The following is a 15,314-nucleotide window of genomic DNA, read 5'->3' on the forward strand; positions in this document are numbered from 1 at the left end:
AGATGAGGGGGAGAGTTGTGTTTCTGAGACAATTGAATTTTTAAACATTCAGAGTTGCCCGTTTAGGATCAAGTTGTATTTGCACGAGAAAGTTAGATGAAATGAGTGGAACTTGGCACAACAGAGATGAGTATCAGGTAATGTCTTTGTCATTTGTTATCTACTTGCTGGCTGTTTTGTAGGCTCGGGAATACTAGGGTGGATAATATAAATTCCTAACCCGAGGGACCTTCATTGAGAGATATCTTCCTTTAAGAATTGAATCTGCAATGTGTAAATCAAGTGTGTCCTTTTAGCTTTTGTTTTTCTTTAGTGGCCGCCCATCGCTGCTGTTTCAGCTTAATATGTAATTAACATTTAAAGTGTTAAAACCCTTTGCTTCAGAAGTTCAACCATCAAACCATTTTGAGTGGACACACACATACCCAACACTAGGAATGTGCATTGACTCTGAATGCCCACTTTCCCACATGTGTCTGCCTGAGTGCTCTGGTCTTCTGGAGTTTGCATAGCAGTTTGTAAAGCAGTTTCTGTCTCTTTATTGCCCGAGAGGAAATTGTCCCTCCGGAAAAGCAAAACAAAACCAACCCAGAAAACTGCACTGAGGCCTCTTGAGAGCTAACAGAGCGTTTTCATCGACATCTGTAAACGCGCCACTTAGCCCTCCCTGCTTCACCTGTCTTGTTGCCTGTTGGCATGGTGTCCTGGGTTCCAGCGGTTTCCCCGCTCACGTCTGTGCCGGCCACCCAGCCCCGGCTGTGCTCCTGGTGCCCTCCCACCTGCCCTCCGCCGGCTCTGCCCACATTTTACTCTCCGTTCACAGCCCCGTCTCTCCGTCTCTCCGTCCCTCCGTCCCTCTGTCTCCTGTCCCTCCATCCCTCCATCTCCCATCCCTCCGTCTCTCGTCCCTCCATCCCTCTGTCTCTCGCCCATCCGTCCCTCTGTCCCTCCGTCCCTGTCCGTCTGTCTCTCGTCCCGATGGCAGGCACATGTCCTTTTCCTGCGTGGGGCGGTCATTCTGGTTCCCACCGTGTTGTCACCCTTTCCTAGGCCGTGTGTCTTCCATCCTGAAGGAGGTTCTCATTTGACTCTTTGGCCCGTATCCAGTTAGGGTCCTGCTTTCTCCTTCCTGGCCTGGCCAAACTTACAGTTTATTTTTCATTAGTCTTGTTTTTAAGTAATTGCAAACACATTTACTAGCTACGTTGCTTTTAGTTTTTGTTTTAAAGAAACAAAATACTTCAAATCTCCTTTCCTTTCTTCCCCAGCAAGATGTAACCACTGTTTTGAATCATCCCTCTTGCCCGTTTTCATTTCACTCTACTGTGTGTACAGATAAAGGGAGCGGTGTGCCATTGGTCATACAAACATAGAGTAACATTTTGTCTTGAGGTTAGCGCTTAGCTGCCCAGTGGAGGCTTATTTGTATTTAATAATTTGGCAAACCTGGTGATTAAAGGTAATTGTATCATTTTCTTATGTGATTATGTAATACAAATAATTATTAATTTTTTACAGAAATCCAGTAACAGAAGCAGTGTATTTGAGGAAAAAGGGATCATGTTTATGTATCTGAATAGCCATCTGCACATTGGAAGGTGGCCACTGTTAGAAGCGCATTCTTTTTTAATTGAAACGACGGAACACTTTGTTCCTAGGAAACTCTACTCTGTGCAGGATAAGTGCTCTCATGGTGGAAAGAGGGCTGGAGAGCGTGGAGTCCCAAGGCACCTACTTGCAAAGTGCATCTGGAAAACCTCTGTTCGGAACCTCTGGACTCCTCCAGAAGGACAGACAGTAGTTCGTTGTAAATACATACAGTTATTTTTACTGTGGTTCGTGGCATCGTCGTCATGTATTTAAGATTACAAATGTAAGCCTGTCTGAAGAGTGTCATAACAGGATAGGTGGGCAGAAATGAGGGCTTAGATGGGGAGAGGCTTCGAGGGGCAGTGCTGGATGCGGTGATCGGTTGTGCAGAGAGGGAGGAACTCAGGACGATGTTGTTTTCTGGCCTTAGCCTTTATAGGCTGGTGTTGCTGAGTCAGTGGCCGCAAGGGAAAAAAACAGGTGTTTTTCTAGTTGGGGTCACTGTGGTTGGCCCTCTGGAAATCCTTGCTGGTTGTTGTCTCCACCCAGTTATTGGAAGTTTTGTTAGTCTTCATTTTATCTCCCTTTCTGTGTTTTCTTCTTCTTTTGTATTGAAGTTATTGGAGCGACACTGGTTAATAATACGATAGGTTTCAGAGGTATCACCCTATAATGTATCATCTATATATTGTATTGTGTGTTCACCACTCCAAGGAAAAGAGGGAGAAGGGAGTAGGGGGAGGTAGAAGAGAGTCTAGGGGGATAAATGGTGATGGAGGGAGCCATTCTGTTGTTTTAGCTCCAGATGTGGGGCCAGTAGCACAAGGGTGATAAAAATTCTTTCTTCATTCTTCACTGTTGCCAACAGCTCTGCTTTGAGGATGGTATAACATCCTGGCTAGTGTAAAGCCACCTTTCTTTTCACATCATCCAGAAAATCAGCGTCTGGTGTTACTTGTGGTCTCAGTTGTACCTAACTCTGTGACCCAAGTGTGTCACCACCTCTCCGTGAAAGGTCTTCCTAACCACTGTTTCTGGACATTTTACTGGTGCTTGAATCACCCGTCTTATTTATCATGTGATTGTCACATTTGTTCTTCTCTGTGCTTATTACCCTTGTTACTGTTGCCTGTGCAAAGCATCGTAGAGGTGCTTCCCCGCTCCTGGGTCCCCCCTGGCTTGTGCTCATGTGCATTGCACTTGATCCACCCAAGGGGGGGATGCCCTTCCTGTAGAGCCAGCACCCTCCTCATGCCATACTTTGTTGGAATAAAATCAGAAAGCAGTAACTTCCAGTCCCCAATTGTTTGGATTTCACGTGGTTACTGTTCTTTCCGTTTCTCATTGTTGCCCCTCCCCGAACTCCCAAAGACTTAGATGTCCATGTTTGTGGCTGGCAGGGCCCCTGGTTTGAGCCGAATGTTATGCGAGCTCAATATATCCCACCCACCGCTGTCTCCCCCATTCCTGCCACTCCCTTGCTTTTTGCTCTTACTTTTGTTAGCATTTATTTTATGCTGAATTTACTCCCGGGCCATAAGCTGCTGCTGTTGTTGTGTTCCCCTTCAGTTTCTTCTGGGATATCGTTTTCTTCTGTGTGACTTCCTCTTCTGGTTTAGGGGCACTCTGTTCTTTTTCGGTAGGATCTCTCAGTGTGGCGGGGAGAGCTCACATCTGGGTTCATCCACCCGTGAGCTCTCTTAAGTTCTGCTCCACACCTTGGGAGCTTTGTTCCCCCGGGTGTGTCAGTGACCAGAGAATCTACATCTCAACCCTGAAGCTGAGCATTACTCGCTGCATTTTTAAGCTTGTGCAGCAGGAATCCAGCGCTCTTTGTGGGTCCCCGACCCTGTGTCCTGCCCCACTGTTTGGCCCGGGCGCACCTGCCCACTCCACCATTGTAATGATGGTGGCACAGGTAGCTTCTGTAAAGTGACGTCTTTCAGATACTTGGGGGCCTTTTGTATCTGCATACCCTGGATGGCCTGGGCAGTGTCTGAGTGTTCTTAAAGTGAACACAATGATGTGAACCTCTTGGTTTGCATGAGTTTGTGGGCTTTTCTGGGTCAAGTGAACAGTGAACACTTTTCAGAGGTCACCTGAGAGGTTGTTCATGGGAGGAGCCCGCCATTCCCATTTTCTTTGCAAGTCTTTTCCTTCTCAGCCCCTTCTCTTTCATTGCCATAAGCAGCCTTTTTGCCTGATTGAGCTCCTTTTCTCATTGTGTTGACAGCGGAATAAAGTAATTTTTAAACTAATTAACCTTTAGAGAGAGGAAGGGAGAGAGACGGAGGGACAGAGACAGACAGAGAGACAGGAACATTGATCTGTGCCTGTATGTGCCCTGGCCAGGGATCAACCAGCAACCTCTGCCTTCGGGACCATGCTCTCTAACCAGCTCAGATATCCCGCTAAGGCAAAAGGAGCTTTTCCATGTTACTTTTTCTTGCCCCCTAGTAATTACCTTTGCTGATTTAGTCAGTTTTCTTTTGATTTATTACCTTATTCTTTCAACCTGCTTGTCAACTTTTAACTTGATCACGGTGTATAAGCTTCCTGCTTTCTAAATAGGGAATGTGGAACCTTCATGGGGAGACATCGCCACCTTGTGGATTTATAGGATATTACAATGGAAATCCTTTAATCCTGGCATCCTTCCTCTAGTTTCTAGTACATTGAAATTCACATCTTTGACTTTTAGATACTTTAATACCATACCTGAGTTGGTGTCTATTCAGTCATTAATTCACTGATTACAAAAAATCTAAGTACCAGCCAGTGTTTATGTTAGTTTACAGATAAGTTAGAAAAGTTTAAAAGCTACTGGGGGAAGACTCCTAAAATAAATAATTTTGAATTCTGGCAGCTGCTTAATGTGAGCATGTACAAAGTGTTCTGGGACTCCAGGAGGAAAGTGACTCACCTTACTTGAAAGACACTAAAACACTTCTCAGAGGAAGGGTTAGTTAACCTGGAATTCAGAGGATGAGTAAGACGTTTATTAGACAAAAGCTGCTATTTAGAAGCTGGAACAGCAGGTTTATTCAAAGCCCTGAGGCACAGGTGGGGAGAAAGTACGGTATGGCTGAACAGGGTGAAGTTTGCAGTATAAGATATGTTGGAATTGGAGGAGAAAGTAAAGTTGTAGGTTGGCCTTTTCAGGGAATGTTGTAAGAGAGGAAAAGAGAGAAAGAGAACTCGTATTTTTTATGTACCTGTGTGATGCAAGGGACTCCATATATGTTGTCTCATTAAATCAAAGTATTGCTGTGAAAACGTATTGCTAGCCCCATTTTATGGCTGAGGACCTAGCATCTCAGAATGTAGCTTAGCCAGGATCACACGACTAGTATGACAATATATGTTCCAAAACCTTTGCTCTTTGCAGGGCAACATATTGCTTACCTTAGTGAGGGGTTTACACCGCCTCTTGCTAATTAACCTTTGGGTGATGAGCAGAAGCATGTCATGATCTGACTTCCCTGAACCAATGCTAACTGAAGTAGCACCCAGTTTCTACTGGGATAGCACATGCTTCCTACCTAAAAGGGGGTTCACTGTAATAGAACAGAATAAAATCAGATAGGAGGCCCTGGCTGGTTGGCTCAGTGGTAGAGCATCGGCCTGATGTGCAGGGGTCCCGGGTTCGATTCCCGGCCAGGGCACACAGGAGAAGCGCCCATCTACTTCTCCACCCCTCCCCCCCTTTCTCTCTGTATCTCTCTTCCCCTCCCGCAGCAAGGCTCCATTGGAGCAAAGATGGGCCGGGCGCTGGGGATGGCTCCTTGGCCTCTGCCCCAGGCGCTAGAGTGGCTCTGGTTGCGACAGAGCGACGCCCCGGAGGGGCAGAGCATCGCCCCCTGGTGGGCAGAGCATCGCCCCTGGTGGGCGTGCCGGGTGGATCCCGGTCGGGCGCATGCGGGAGTCTGTCTGACTGTCTCTCCCCATTTCCAGATTCGGAAAAATACAAAAAAAAAAAAAAAAAATCAGATAGGATAACTATTTTGAAGGTTGGAAAGTGATGAGTGAGAAAATTTTATTAAGAGAATAGGGCTTAATCCATTCCCATAAGGCAGTGGTTTTCAACTTATTTCATTTCATGGTACACATAAACTAATTACTAAAATTCTGTGGTACACCAGAATATATATTGTATTTTTTGCCGATCTGATAAAAAAAAAATAGGTGTAATTTTGATTCATTCACATTAAATGGCTGTTGAGTTGGCTGTTGTCATTTTTTTTATTTGACTATCAAAGGGAAAAGAGGTCAGTGTCCCTGATTGAATAGTCAGGTATGGCTTGTTTCAAAACTTTTTGTGGCACACTGGCTGAAAATCACTACCATAAGTGGAATATGATTTAGGAGGTGGAGAGAGGCGAACATCATGAGCAGATTGGCACTGTGAGGAAGGAGCAGACAGGACAGGAGCCAAGCCAGCAGTGGGTGGTGGTTTGTGCTGAGGAGTAGAAGGAAGTAATGTAGGAAGAGTAGGATGAGGTTATCTATATTGGCCTCTTTTCCATTATTCAGAGTCTAAACATGCCATTCATTTAGACTTGGAATGCTGGGCAGTGTGGACCATTCATTTCTGATTGCTTCTGAGTCCTTCTATTTGATTATGCTGGAAGGTGAATTGATCATTTTGTGATTGTTTATATTTTGTTTGCTTGTTTTGTTTGGTTTTATTTCCTCCCTGTAGATGACAGGAGTCTTTCCTTGTGCCCAGGCTTTTATGGCTTCTTTTTATTTATTTATTTATTTATTAATTAAGTAGAAGCAGGAAAGCAAAGACAGACTACCGCATGCCCCAACCGGGATCCACCCAGCAATCCCACTAGGGGGCGATGCTCTGCCCATCTGGGATGTTGCTCTGTTGCTCAGCAACTGAGCTCTTCTTAGCACCTGAGGTGGAGACCATGGAGCCATCCTCATTGCCTAGGGCCAGCTCACTCCAGCCTAGCCATGGCTGCAGGAGGGGAAGAGAGAGAGAGACAGAGAAGAGAGGGGGGGGGGGAGGGGGAGGGGTAGAGAAGCAGATGAGTGCTTCTCTTATGTCCCCTGACTAGGAATTGAACCCAGGACATCCACATGCCAGGCCAATGCTCTACCACTGAGCCAACCAGCCGGGGCCTTTTATGACTTTTATTTTGTCACTGTAGGATGGGATATATTGGAATCCAATCAGTTGTGCATAGAGTTCCTAGCTTGTTCTAAAATTGTAGGTCTTTCCCAAGTGTCTGTTTTTGCTAATAGACTTGCAGAGTACTGCTTTTCTTTTTCTTTTTCCCCAGAAATACTTTTTATTATTATTATTTTTTAAGATTTTATTTATTCATTATAGAGAGGGGAGAGAGAGAGAGAGAGAGAGAGAAGGAGCAGAAAGCATCAACTCCCATATGTGCCTTGACCAGGCAAGCCCAGGGTTTTGAACCGGCAACCTCAGCGTTTCCAGGTTGACGCTTTATCCACTGCACCACTACAGGTCAGGCCCAGAGTACTGCTTTTCTATGTATACTTACTGAGATGTCTCTTTTCCACCTGTTACCGGTAGTTTAAAACTGAGGTTATTCAGAGATGCTCAGTCAGGGTTATTCCAAGAATCGGCTTTTGCCATTTCAACAACCACCGAAGGGACTCCATAGCTTATAATTTTAAGACATAAAACAGTTATTTGAGAGAAATTAAAGGAACACTGGTGAATTAAACACATGCAACCAGCTGCACAATGATAGCGCTGCAGTTTCTTTCTCTGCCGTTTGTTCCTGTTTGAGGGTTGATTTGAGGCCGTTTTCCTCCAGGCGTTTTAGACTTGATAAGTGCACACATAAGAACGACCTGGGGTATTTGTTGAGAAGGTACTGTGATGGATCTCCCACTTATGTTCAGAAACTGGGGGCCGGGGGACACGTGGTGTGATGTGCAGGTCCTAGGAACATGCATTTTAAATTCTCATTCCAGGTCATTCATACACACATTGAAGCTTGAGAACCCCGGACAGAAGAAAACCTCAGTATTAGTCCTAGATAATGAGGGTAATGATGATGATGATGATGATGATGATGATGATAACAAGGACTACCATGCTTCCAGTCTTTTGTCAGCCAGCGTCATTGCAGTGCCTGCCAGCAAGGTCTTGGCCGCATTTGCTGACCCTTTGCATGTAGAAATGATTGATGTGGTACTGCTGCTAAGCACTGTCCGTAGACCTTCTTTCTCATTGGATAAGCCTGTCAGAGCACTAACAAGCAAAACTGAGACCGACTTATGATAGAGAGCAGGCTGGCATTGGGCGGGGCGATGAGCAATGAAGGACAAAATAAAAAAGAGAAAAAACTCATGGATAACGGTGTGGAGACTGCTGGAGGAGAGGGGGTGTGAGGAGGGCATGGGCGGGTAAGTGGTGATGGACGGAGACATGCCTTAGGCGTGGTGGACACAGCACGGAGTATGGAAGGTATATTTTAGAATAGGACACCTGAAACCCGTATAATTTTGTTAACCAGTGACACGCCAATACATTCAATCGAAATACAAAAAAAAAAAAAAAAACAAACAACAACAAACCCCACCCCCAAACAAACCCCAAATAATCATCACTTTACATATATAAAATCACTATAAGACCCCTCAGGTAACAGCCACACTGTGGGAAGGGGGTATTTATGGACCTTGAAGGGGAAATAGGTTGTACCCTGTTCTGAAATGCCGCCTGCCTGCGGTATAATTGACAGGGAGAAAAGTGAGTGTGCTCAGCACAGTGATTTCTAATAAAGTCGGGAATTTTCTGGACGACTGAGACTGAGCAAAACAGATTTTATGGTGGCCTGTCACAGCGAGGGCTTCTCAGGGCAGAAGCCACACCTGAGTTCCTTGGGGGAGGGGGCAGAAAAGAGGACGGGAGGGCTTTTCTAGTTTCCGGTATTCCAGAACATCTTTCAGACGTTTGTTTTTTATATTCTCAGTCCTAATTACCTTTTGTAAAACCTTGAATCTTTAAGAGAGACAACTCAGTAATAAAGAGACAAGGATGATCTTATTCGGCACAGAAAATGCACACTCAATTTAGTAAGTATTCGTTGATGCCGTGGTCATTCTCTGCAGATGCCTACTCAAGCAAATATAGCTCTGATGAGCTAACATTTGAGTTTTTCTTTTCTTCTAAGTAGAGAAACCGTCACCTCTCAGTAAACAAAATTATAATATATGGGAGATATTGAGAAGACCAAGGTATGTTGACTGCTTTACATCTTCTCCGAGATTTTCCTGATACGAAGTCACCCCTAATGACAGGGTCATCGACAAGTCTCTAGGGTACCAGAGTATTTGCTGTCATAGTGTGTCACCCACTTTAGACATTGGTTGACTTTTATTTCCTGGCTGTTTTATGGTCAGTACCAAGAAAGCTGATGATAAAGCCTGAGTTTATTTGTCCTTTGTAATTTTGCCTTCAAAATGGACAAATATGGAATAAATGCCAGGGAATGTTTGCTCTATTCTTTGTGTCGCAGTTAATCCAGACCTTGGTGACATTTATTGTACCACATGTCCCTATGTATAAGACGCACCTTGTTTTGAAAAATTTGGGGTCTAAAAACTGGGTGCATCTTATACAGTGGTTGTAAATCTTTCACTTGCATTTCCCACTTTTTCGCGTTGTTTTTGCGCTCACTGTTGAAGACAGTGATTCATCATCAGACACAGATGAGGACAAGCTAATTAATGGATGGGAGTGTTGATAGTGATGAGGAGTTGTATGAATTTTATGATGAATAAAACTTGAGTTCAATAACTTTATGTAATACATTTTTTTCAAATTTCGGGTCCCCGAATTAAGGTGTGTCTTATACATGAGAACGTCTTCTATATGGTGAAATACAGTACTTTTTAACATGATAAAAAACTATATTTATTATTAGAATAATTATTTGCATTTAATGAGCATTTCTAATTTAATTATTATAGCAGCTCTAGTAATTGACTTACCTATGGCCACATAGTGAGTGGTTAATCTACATTAATTTCCTAGTTTTCTAGAAATTATTTCCATTGACCAGCCTTTGTTGAGAAAGGGACCATTGTAACAGCAGATTAAAATAAGTTTACAAAGTAATTCCTTTTTTTTCTTTTTATTTGAAAAAATTTAAACTGTTCTTGCATCTGGCAAAACACATCTTTACCTAAAAAAAATAAGAATTAATGATAATACTATAATCCTATGCTAAGAAAGACAATTTTTACCACCCCAAAGTAGGTAAATAATTGCTATTGATTAAATACTGAGGAGAAAGGATATAAATTATTTTTTTAAAGTACTTTGCATTTACATTTGAGAAATCATTTTACTTTTATGGTTTCATTGGAACTATACTCTATTTGGCCATATATATATTTTAAGTATTTTTGAGGCCAAAAGTAGTTGTGAAATTGGTTAAAAACAGACTTTGGAGAAATAGCGATCAACTGCTGATTTGCTTTGGAAGCAAATAGCACAATGAAAATGATTAGGTGATAGTGATTGGTGTTTTAAGTAACTTTGTTATTTAGAGTTATAAACAGATTAGAATTACGAGTCCTTTACAAACTTGGAATCTATTTACAAAGGAAATTTCATGAAAGATTTGGCAGAAGTTGCGAAGGACTCCATTGCAACACTTCCTTGTTGCACTCTTTAATATGACATGGGGTGATCAAATAGAAAAAATAAAAGTAAAATTAAAAAACATAAAGAAAAGAGGCACACTCCGTATTTCTTTTCCCTGTCGATCCGGAATGTGGACATGGTGGTGAGATTTGGAGCTGCCACCTCAGAATATGTGATGGGAGCCATGGGTTGAGGACACACAGGAGAAAGAGACTGGGTCTCCATTTATGGTGCCACCATGTCAGCCTTGGGCTGGTGATGCTCAGGTTACCTGTGAGTGAAATGAGCTTCCTCCTTGGTGAAGCCTTTTCTCTTCTTTTAATAGGAGCCGAACCCGTTGATAATCTTGACTCTTTTAAATAAAAGTCAAAGCATAAGCCACAAACTGGGGAAAATGGTACTCATGTTTTCAAAGGCTAATTTTCATGAAATTACACAACTTCATAGAAAATTGGCCAGAAGTTACAAACTGATTTCACAGCAAAATGAATAGCTATGCTCATAAAAATAAGAAACAAAGGTGCCCTTATCACAATACTAAGGAAATGAAAAGTAAAATAACACTAATATTAATATACAGAAAAAGTCTGTCTACCTTGTGCTAGCAGAGCCAAGCACTAAACACTGAGAATTTCAGTAGGAAAGAAAGCAGGGGCTGTTTTATTGACGGAAGGCCGCCTTCCAGAAGAACTGGAAACTAGTACTCAGAAGCGTGAACTCGCCAATGGGACAGAGGTTACAGAGGGTGACAGCAGGATCACATGCCCCCATGGGGTCGGGTCGGGGTCAGGGTCGCCCTGGGAGCTGATTGGTCTGAGGGGAGGTGTAAGGGTAATAAAGCATTTCTTTAGGTCGAGAGGACAGCTCTGAGGTCTGTTCCGTGTCCCTCTGTGTGCTTGCCTGGGAGTGACACCAGGGGGTTATTCCACCTTAGGGCTCAGGAGCTGAGAAATGACTTAGGTCAATACCTTATCTTTCGCCTGCCAGCGGTGCAGGCTGCGGACCATTAGTCAGGTCTGGCTCCTGTGCTCTCCTGCCTTGGGGACTGCAGACTATCGGGGGAAATATGTACTGTGTATACAGAGAGAGGATTTCTAGAGCCAGGATTTAAAGCTAACTTCATTCAGAAGGACCTTCGGTTTCAGTATCATCTTTATCAGGTTGGAAAAACGTGAAAGGTTGGATTAGAAGCCTCAGTGGTAGAAAGCCCTGTGCTCCCCTGAGGCTTGCCTGCCGGGGGGCGGGGCGGGGGGGCGCCCTCCCGCCACACCGCGCCCACCCCCTGCTGGGCAGCGTCAGCCCGTCCTTTGCCCTTACACAGGAGCTCCTCCCTGCCTCCCTGCCCTCTGCCTGGAATGCAGGTTCCTTTGCCTGCAAGGGATCCGCTTGCCTAACTCGTGTCCTTTGCTCACATGTGCTCTTCTCAGGAGACTTGTGCTGACCACCCACTTGAAACTCTTAACACTTCATCTCCCTTTTCCTTGCCTAATGCTATTTTTTTTTCTGGAGCATGGATTTATAATTTTCCCATTTGTTATTTTTATTATTTATTGTTTTCATTGTCCCACCAGAATATAAGTTCCATGAAGGTAGGGATCTTTATTGCTGTTGTTCCCAAAGTATTCTAAGCACCTAATACTGTCCTCATCATAAAATCGTTAGTCAAACATTTGTAAATAAATAAAGGTAACACAGCATAGGAAGTCTAGTCAATAATATTGTAATAACTGTGTATGGTGCCGGGTGAGTACTAGAAATATCGGGGTGGAGTGCACTTTGCAAACAATATGATTATCTAACCTCTGTGCTGTACACCTGAAACTAATATAAAATAATACTGAATTATAAACTGTAATTGAAAAACAACAAAAAAAGTTGAAGTAAAAAATTAAGGAAAAAGTTATCTGTTATGTCAGCTGCCTTCACAGTTATAAATACAGTAGTCCCTTGTCTGTCGTGGGGTCAGGTTCCAGAACCCCCCATGATAGGTGAAAATCCGCAAAGTAGCAACCTTATATGTATTTTATTATTTATATATATTTTAAGGCTTCATAAACCCTCCCGCACTCTTATAAACCTTTCCTACACTCTTAGAAACACTTCCTATGCTCTTAAACACTTTCTACACCTATGTAAAACCTTAAACCTATATAAAATCCCACGATATAGGGAAAAATCCACGATACAAAATTAGATATATACAATTTAAAAATCTGCGATACAGTGAGACTGCGAAAAGTGAACCGCAGTATGACGATGGATGACTGTATGTGTTTAAATTGCTAAAACAGATGTAACAAACTATATTAGTAAGGCTACGGGGAAGCAGCTAGGCAAATAAGTGGTTAACTACGTGTGGAGGACAATTGGACAATATTGACCAGAATTACAGTGTATGTACCCTTTGGCCCAACAGTTGCACTTCTAGTTACTGGTTCTAGTTACTACTGTATATGAAGGTTTACTCATTGTAGTTTTTATTTATTTTTTAAAAATAAATGCATGCAATTAAAAACAACTGAAATAAATGACGAAGGGGTTGAATATGTTAAATACAGTGTATTCATAAGAGCAGTCTGATGAGAAGATCTCTTAAGATTTAGCAGAAAGGAAAGAACACTGTAGGGTGTACAGACTTTCCTGTCAAAAGAAAGAAGAAGATGGTGGAAGGAATAAGACTGTGTGTCCATTGTTATGTGCATATGCACAGAGAAATTCTGCAAGACTGTCCAACGAGTGTGGGCAGAAGTGTCGGAGCTTGGTAGACAAGGGTTTGGAAGACTGAGTTTCACTGTTTTCCTCTTTATATATTTTCTTTATAAAGCAACAGAAAGTATTTTCAGTTCAAAAAGTTACACTAAAAAAATAAAACTGGGAATGGTAAGTGCTATGTGTCTAAAGAACAGTTAAAATATTTCAGTATACTGACAAATATCTTCAGCTTATTTGGGGTTAAAACATGGTTTTAAGAAATGATTCCAGTTGTAGAATAATGGTATTTTTATGGACATGTTTTATGCTACTTCACTGTTTTTTAGAATTCTAAAAGTAATATGGATACTACACTTTGTGCTATATGTTTTGATTTTTTGTTGTTGTTACAGATAATCATCTGGTTCTATTATCTTTTCTTTTCAGTCCTGATGATATTGGGACCTGCTGGTATATCCTTCTCTCTGGTTCCGTGTTCATTAAGGAATCCATGTTTCTTCCAAGAAGCAGGTACAGTACCGCATTCTCTAATAAAGGATCTGTGGAGCTGGAAATCCTTTTGCAGAATTCTCTACCTGTTTCCTCTTCTGACACAAAGCAAGGCAGTGCCTCAGGGTGTTGATACATAAATCTTTAAGAGAGGACTGTTTTATGTTGTAAACACTGTTCCAATCTCTTTAACAAAAGGCAGGAATAAAAGACATGCTGGTGACATGTCCATTTGTTACATGAACATGTCAGGCTAATTTATGACACGTTTATTCATAGGGAATAAAATTGGCCTCTATAACAGGCAATCTCATAAACATCTAAAGAGAGGAAAAGAAAGTTCATTGAGACCACATGGGACTAGAAATGGAAAGCCAGGAACTGTTGTGGACTTTTCTGCCTCTCAGGACCATATGGTCTCTCATTTTTGCATCTGTTTGTGAACTGGCTTCCCTCTCTCTAAGGCTATTAATGTCTTTCTCCCTGTGACTTTGGCTTGTATGTGCCAACTGTTGATTTATGACCTTATGTCCCTAATGTTTACACCATTTGACTGTAGTGCTTGTGTCTTTTCTTTGGAGTCTTCAGGCTACATTCTGATTGGCTTGGCTTGAGGCTGATGTGGTCTAGTTCCAATCAGCTGTGGCCAAAGAGGGTTAGGACTCATCTGTTATAAATGTGGCTGTCTGTGTTTAGGCTCTCTGACTAAGGGTACCAGCTACTAAGTGTCCATAGTTGTTTTTGCCAATTGTGTATTTTCATAAATAAATATTTTTATTTTGACAAAAGATTTAAAAAATGTGTAACTGATTCAGTATCTTTATTTTAAAAATATTTTTAGACTTATTTAAGACTACTACTTTCTCCCTTTCTCCTCACCTTCCATAGCCTAACCTAATATTAAAAAATATATATATATATTTTTACAGAGACAGAGAGTGAGTCAGAGAGAGGGATAGAGAGGGGTAGACAGGGACAGACAGACAGGAACAGAGAGAGACGAGAAGCATTAATCATCAGCTTCTCATTGCGCATTGCAACACCTTAGTTGTTCATTGATTGCTCTCCCATATGTGCCTTGACCGTGGGCCCTCAGTGGACTGAGCCAGCGACCTTGGGTTCAAGCTGGTGGGATTATTGCTCAAACCAGATGAGCCCGCGCCCAAGCTGGCAACCTCGGTGTCTCGAACCTGGGCCCTCTGCATCCCAGTCCGACGCTCTATCCACTGCGCCACTGCCCGGTCAGGCTAAAATATATTCTTGATAAATAATTCTGAGTGTCAGGGACATGTTAAGAATCTATTTTAAAGATGTGAACAAATTTTTATAAATAGCCAGTGAGGTAGGGCAAGGTAATTTATATGGTTTTGGGTGTGGTAATAGAAGGCCCTGAGTTGGGCCACCGGCAGCCCGAGTGGCAGTGAAAGAGGATGGGGGGCAGGCTGCGTCCCGTGGGAACACTCTCCGGTGTGGGCCCCATGCCTGTGCCCCTGCCCCCTGCTCCCAGGTTAGAGGGGCAGGCGTGACTCTCTTTGGAACATGGCCCCGGGAAGGAGGGATGCTCAGCTGCCTGCTTGTTCGTTGTTCTTGTAGTAGTGATAGTTCTAGACATTGCGTTGGTGGCGGCTGCGGCAGCGATAGAAGTAGTAACGGCTGTAGTCATAATAAAGTGGGGGTGGGAAAATAGCAAAGTCTGATAGCGCTTTCTGTTTGCCAGGCACAGTTTTAAACGTTTCATCTGTGTTGAGTCGTTTAATTTCACAACTATCCTTTGAGGCAGATAGAGCCTTTACCTGCATTTTATAACAGGAAACTCTTGGCAGCATAGAATTCCTAGAATTCTGCCGAGGAAGCTCGGAGTGACCCTGTGAAACAGTTC

General features: G+C 42.8%; 1 protein-coding gene and 1 non-coding gene across 7 annotated transcripts in view; both read left to right on the plus strand.

The window, feature by feature from the left end:
* RAPGEF2 (Rap guanine nucleotide exchange factor 2) overlaps positions 1 to 15,314 on the plus strand; it is a 255,836-nt gene that overhangs the window by 87,508 nt on the left and 153,014 nt on the right. For all 6 annotated transcript variants that reach the window (XM_066279961.1, XM_066279974.1, XM_066279981.1 and 3 more), the window contains exon 4: positions 13,373 to 13,456. In XM_066279961.1, the coding sequence (XP_066136058.1) occupies positions 13,373 to 13,456 (84 nt within the window). The remainder of the gene's footprint in view (positions 1 to 13,372; positions 13,457 to 15,314) is intronic.
* On the plus strand, positions 5,180 to 5,255 carry TRNAI-GAU (transfer RNA isoleucine (anticodon GAU)). Its single transcript has one exon. It is a non-coding gene; the product is annotated as a tRNA-Ile (tRNA).

The sequence above is a fragment of the Saccopteryx bilineata genome, chromosome 1 (assembly GCF_036850765.1).
Source record: "Saccopteryx bilineata isolate mSacBil1 chromosome 1, mSacBil1_pri_phased_curated, whole genome shotgun sequence".
In the NCBI taxonomy this organism is placed as follows: Eukaryota; Metazoa; Chordata; class Mammalia; order Chiroptera; family Emballonuridae; genus Saccopteryx; species Saccopteryx bilineata.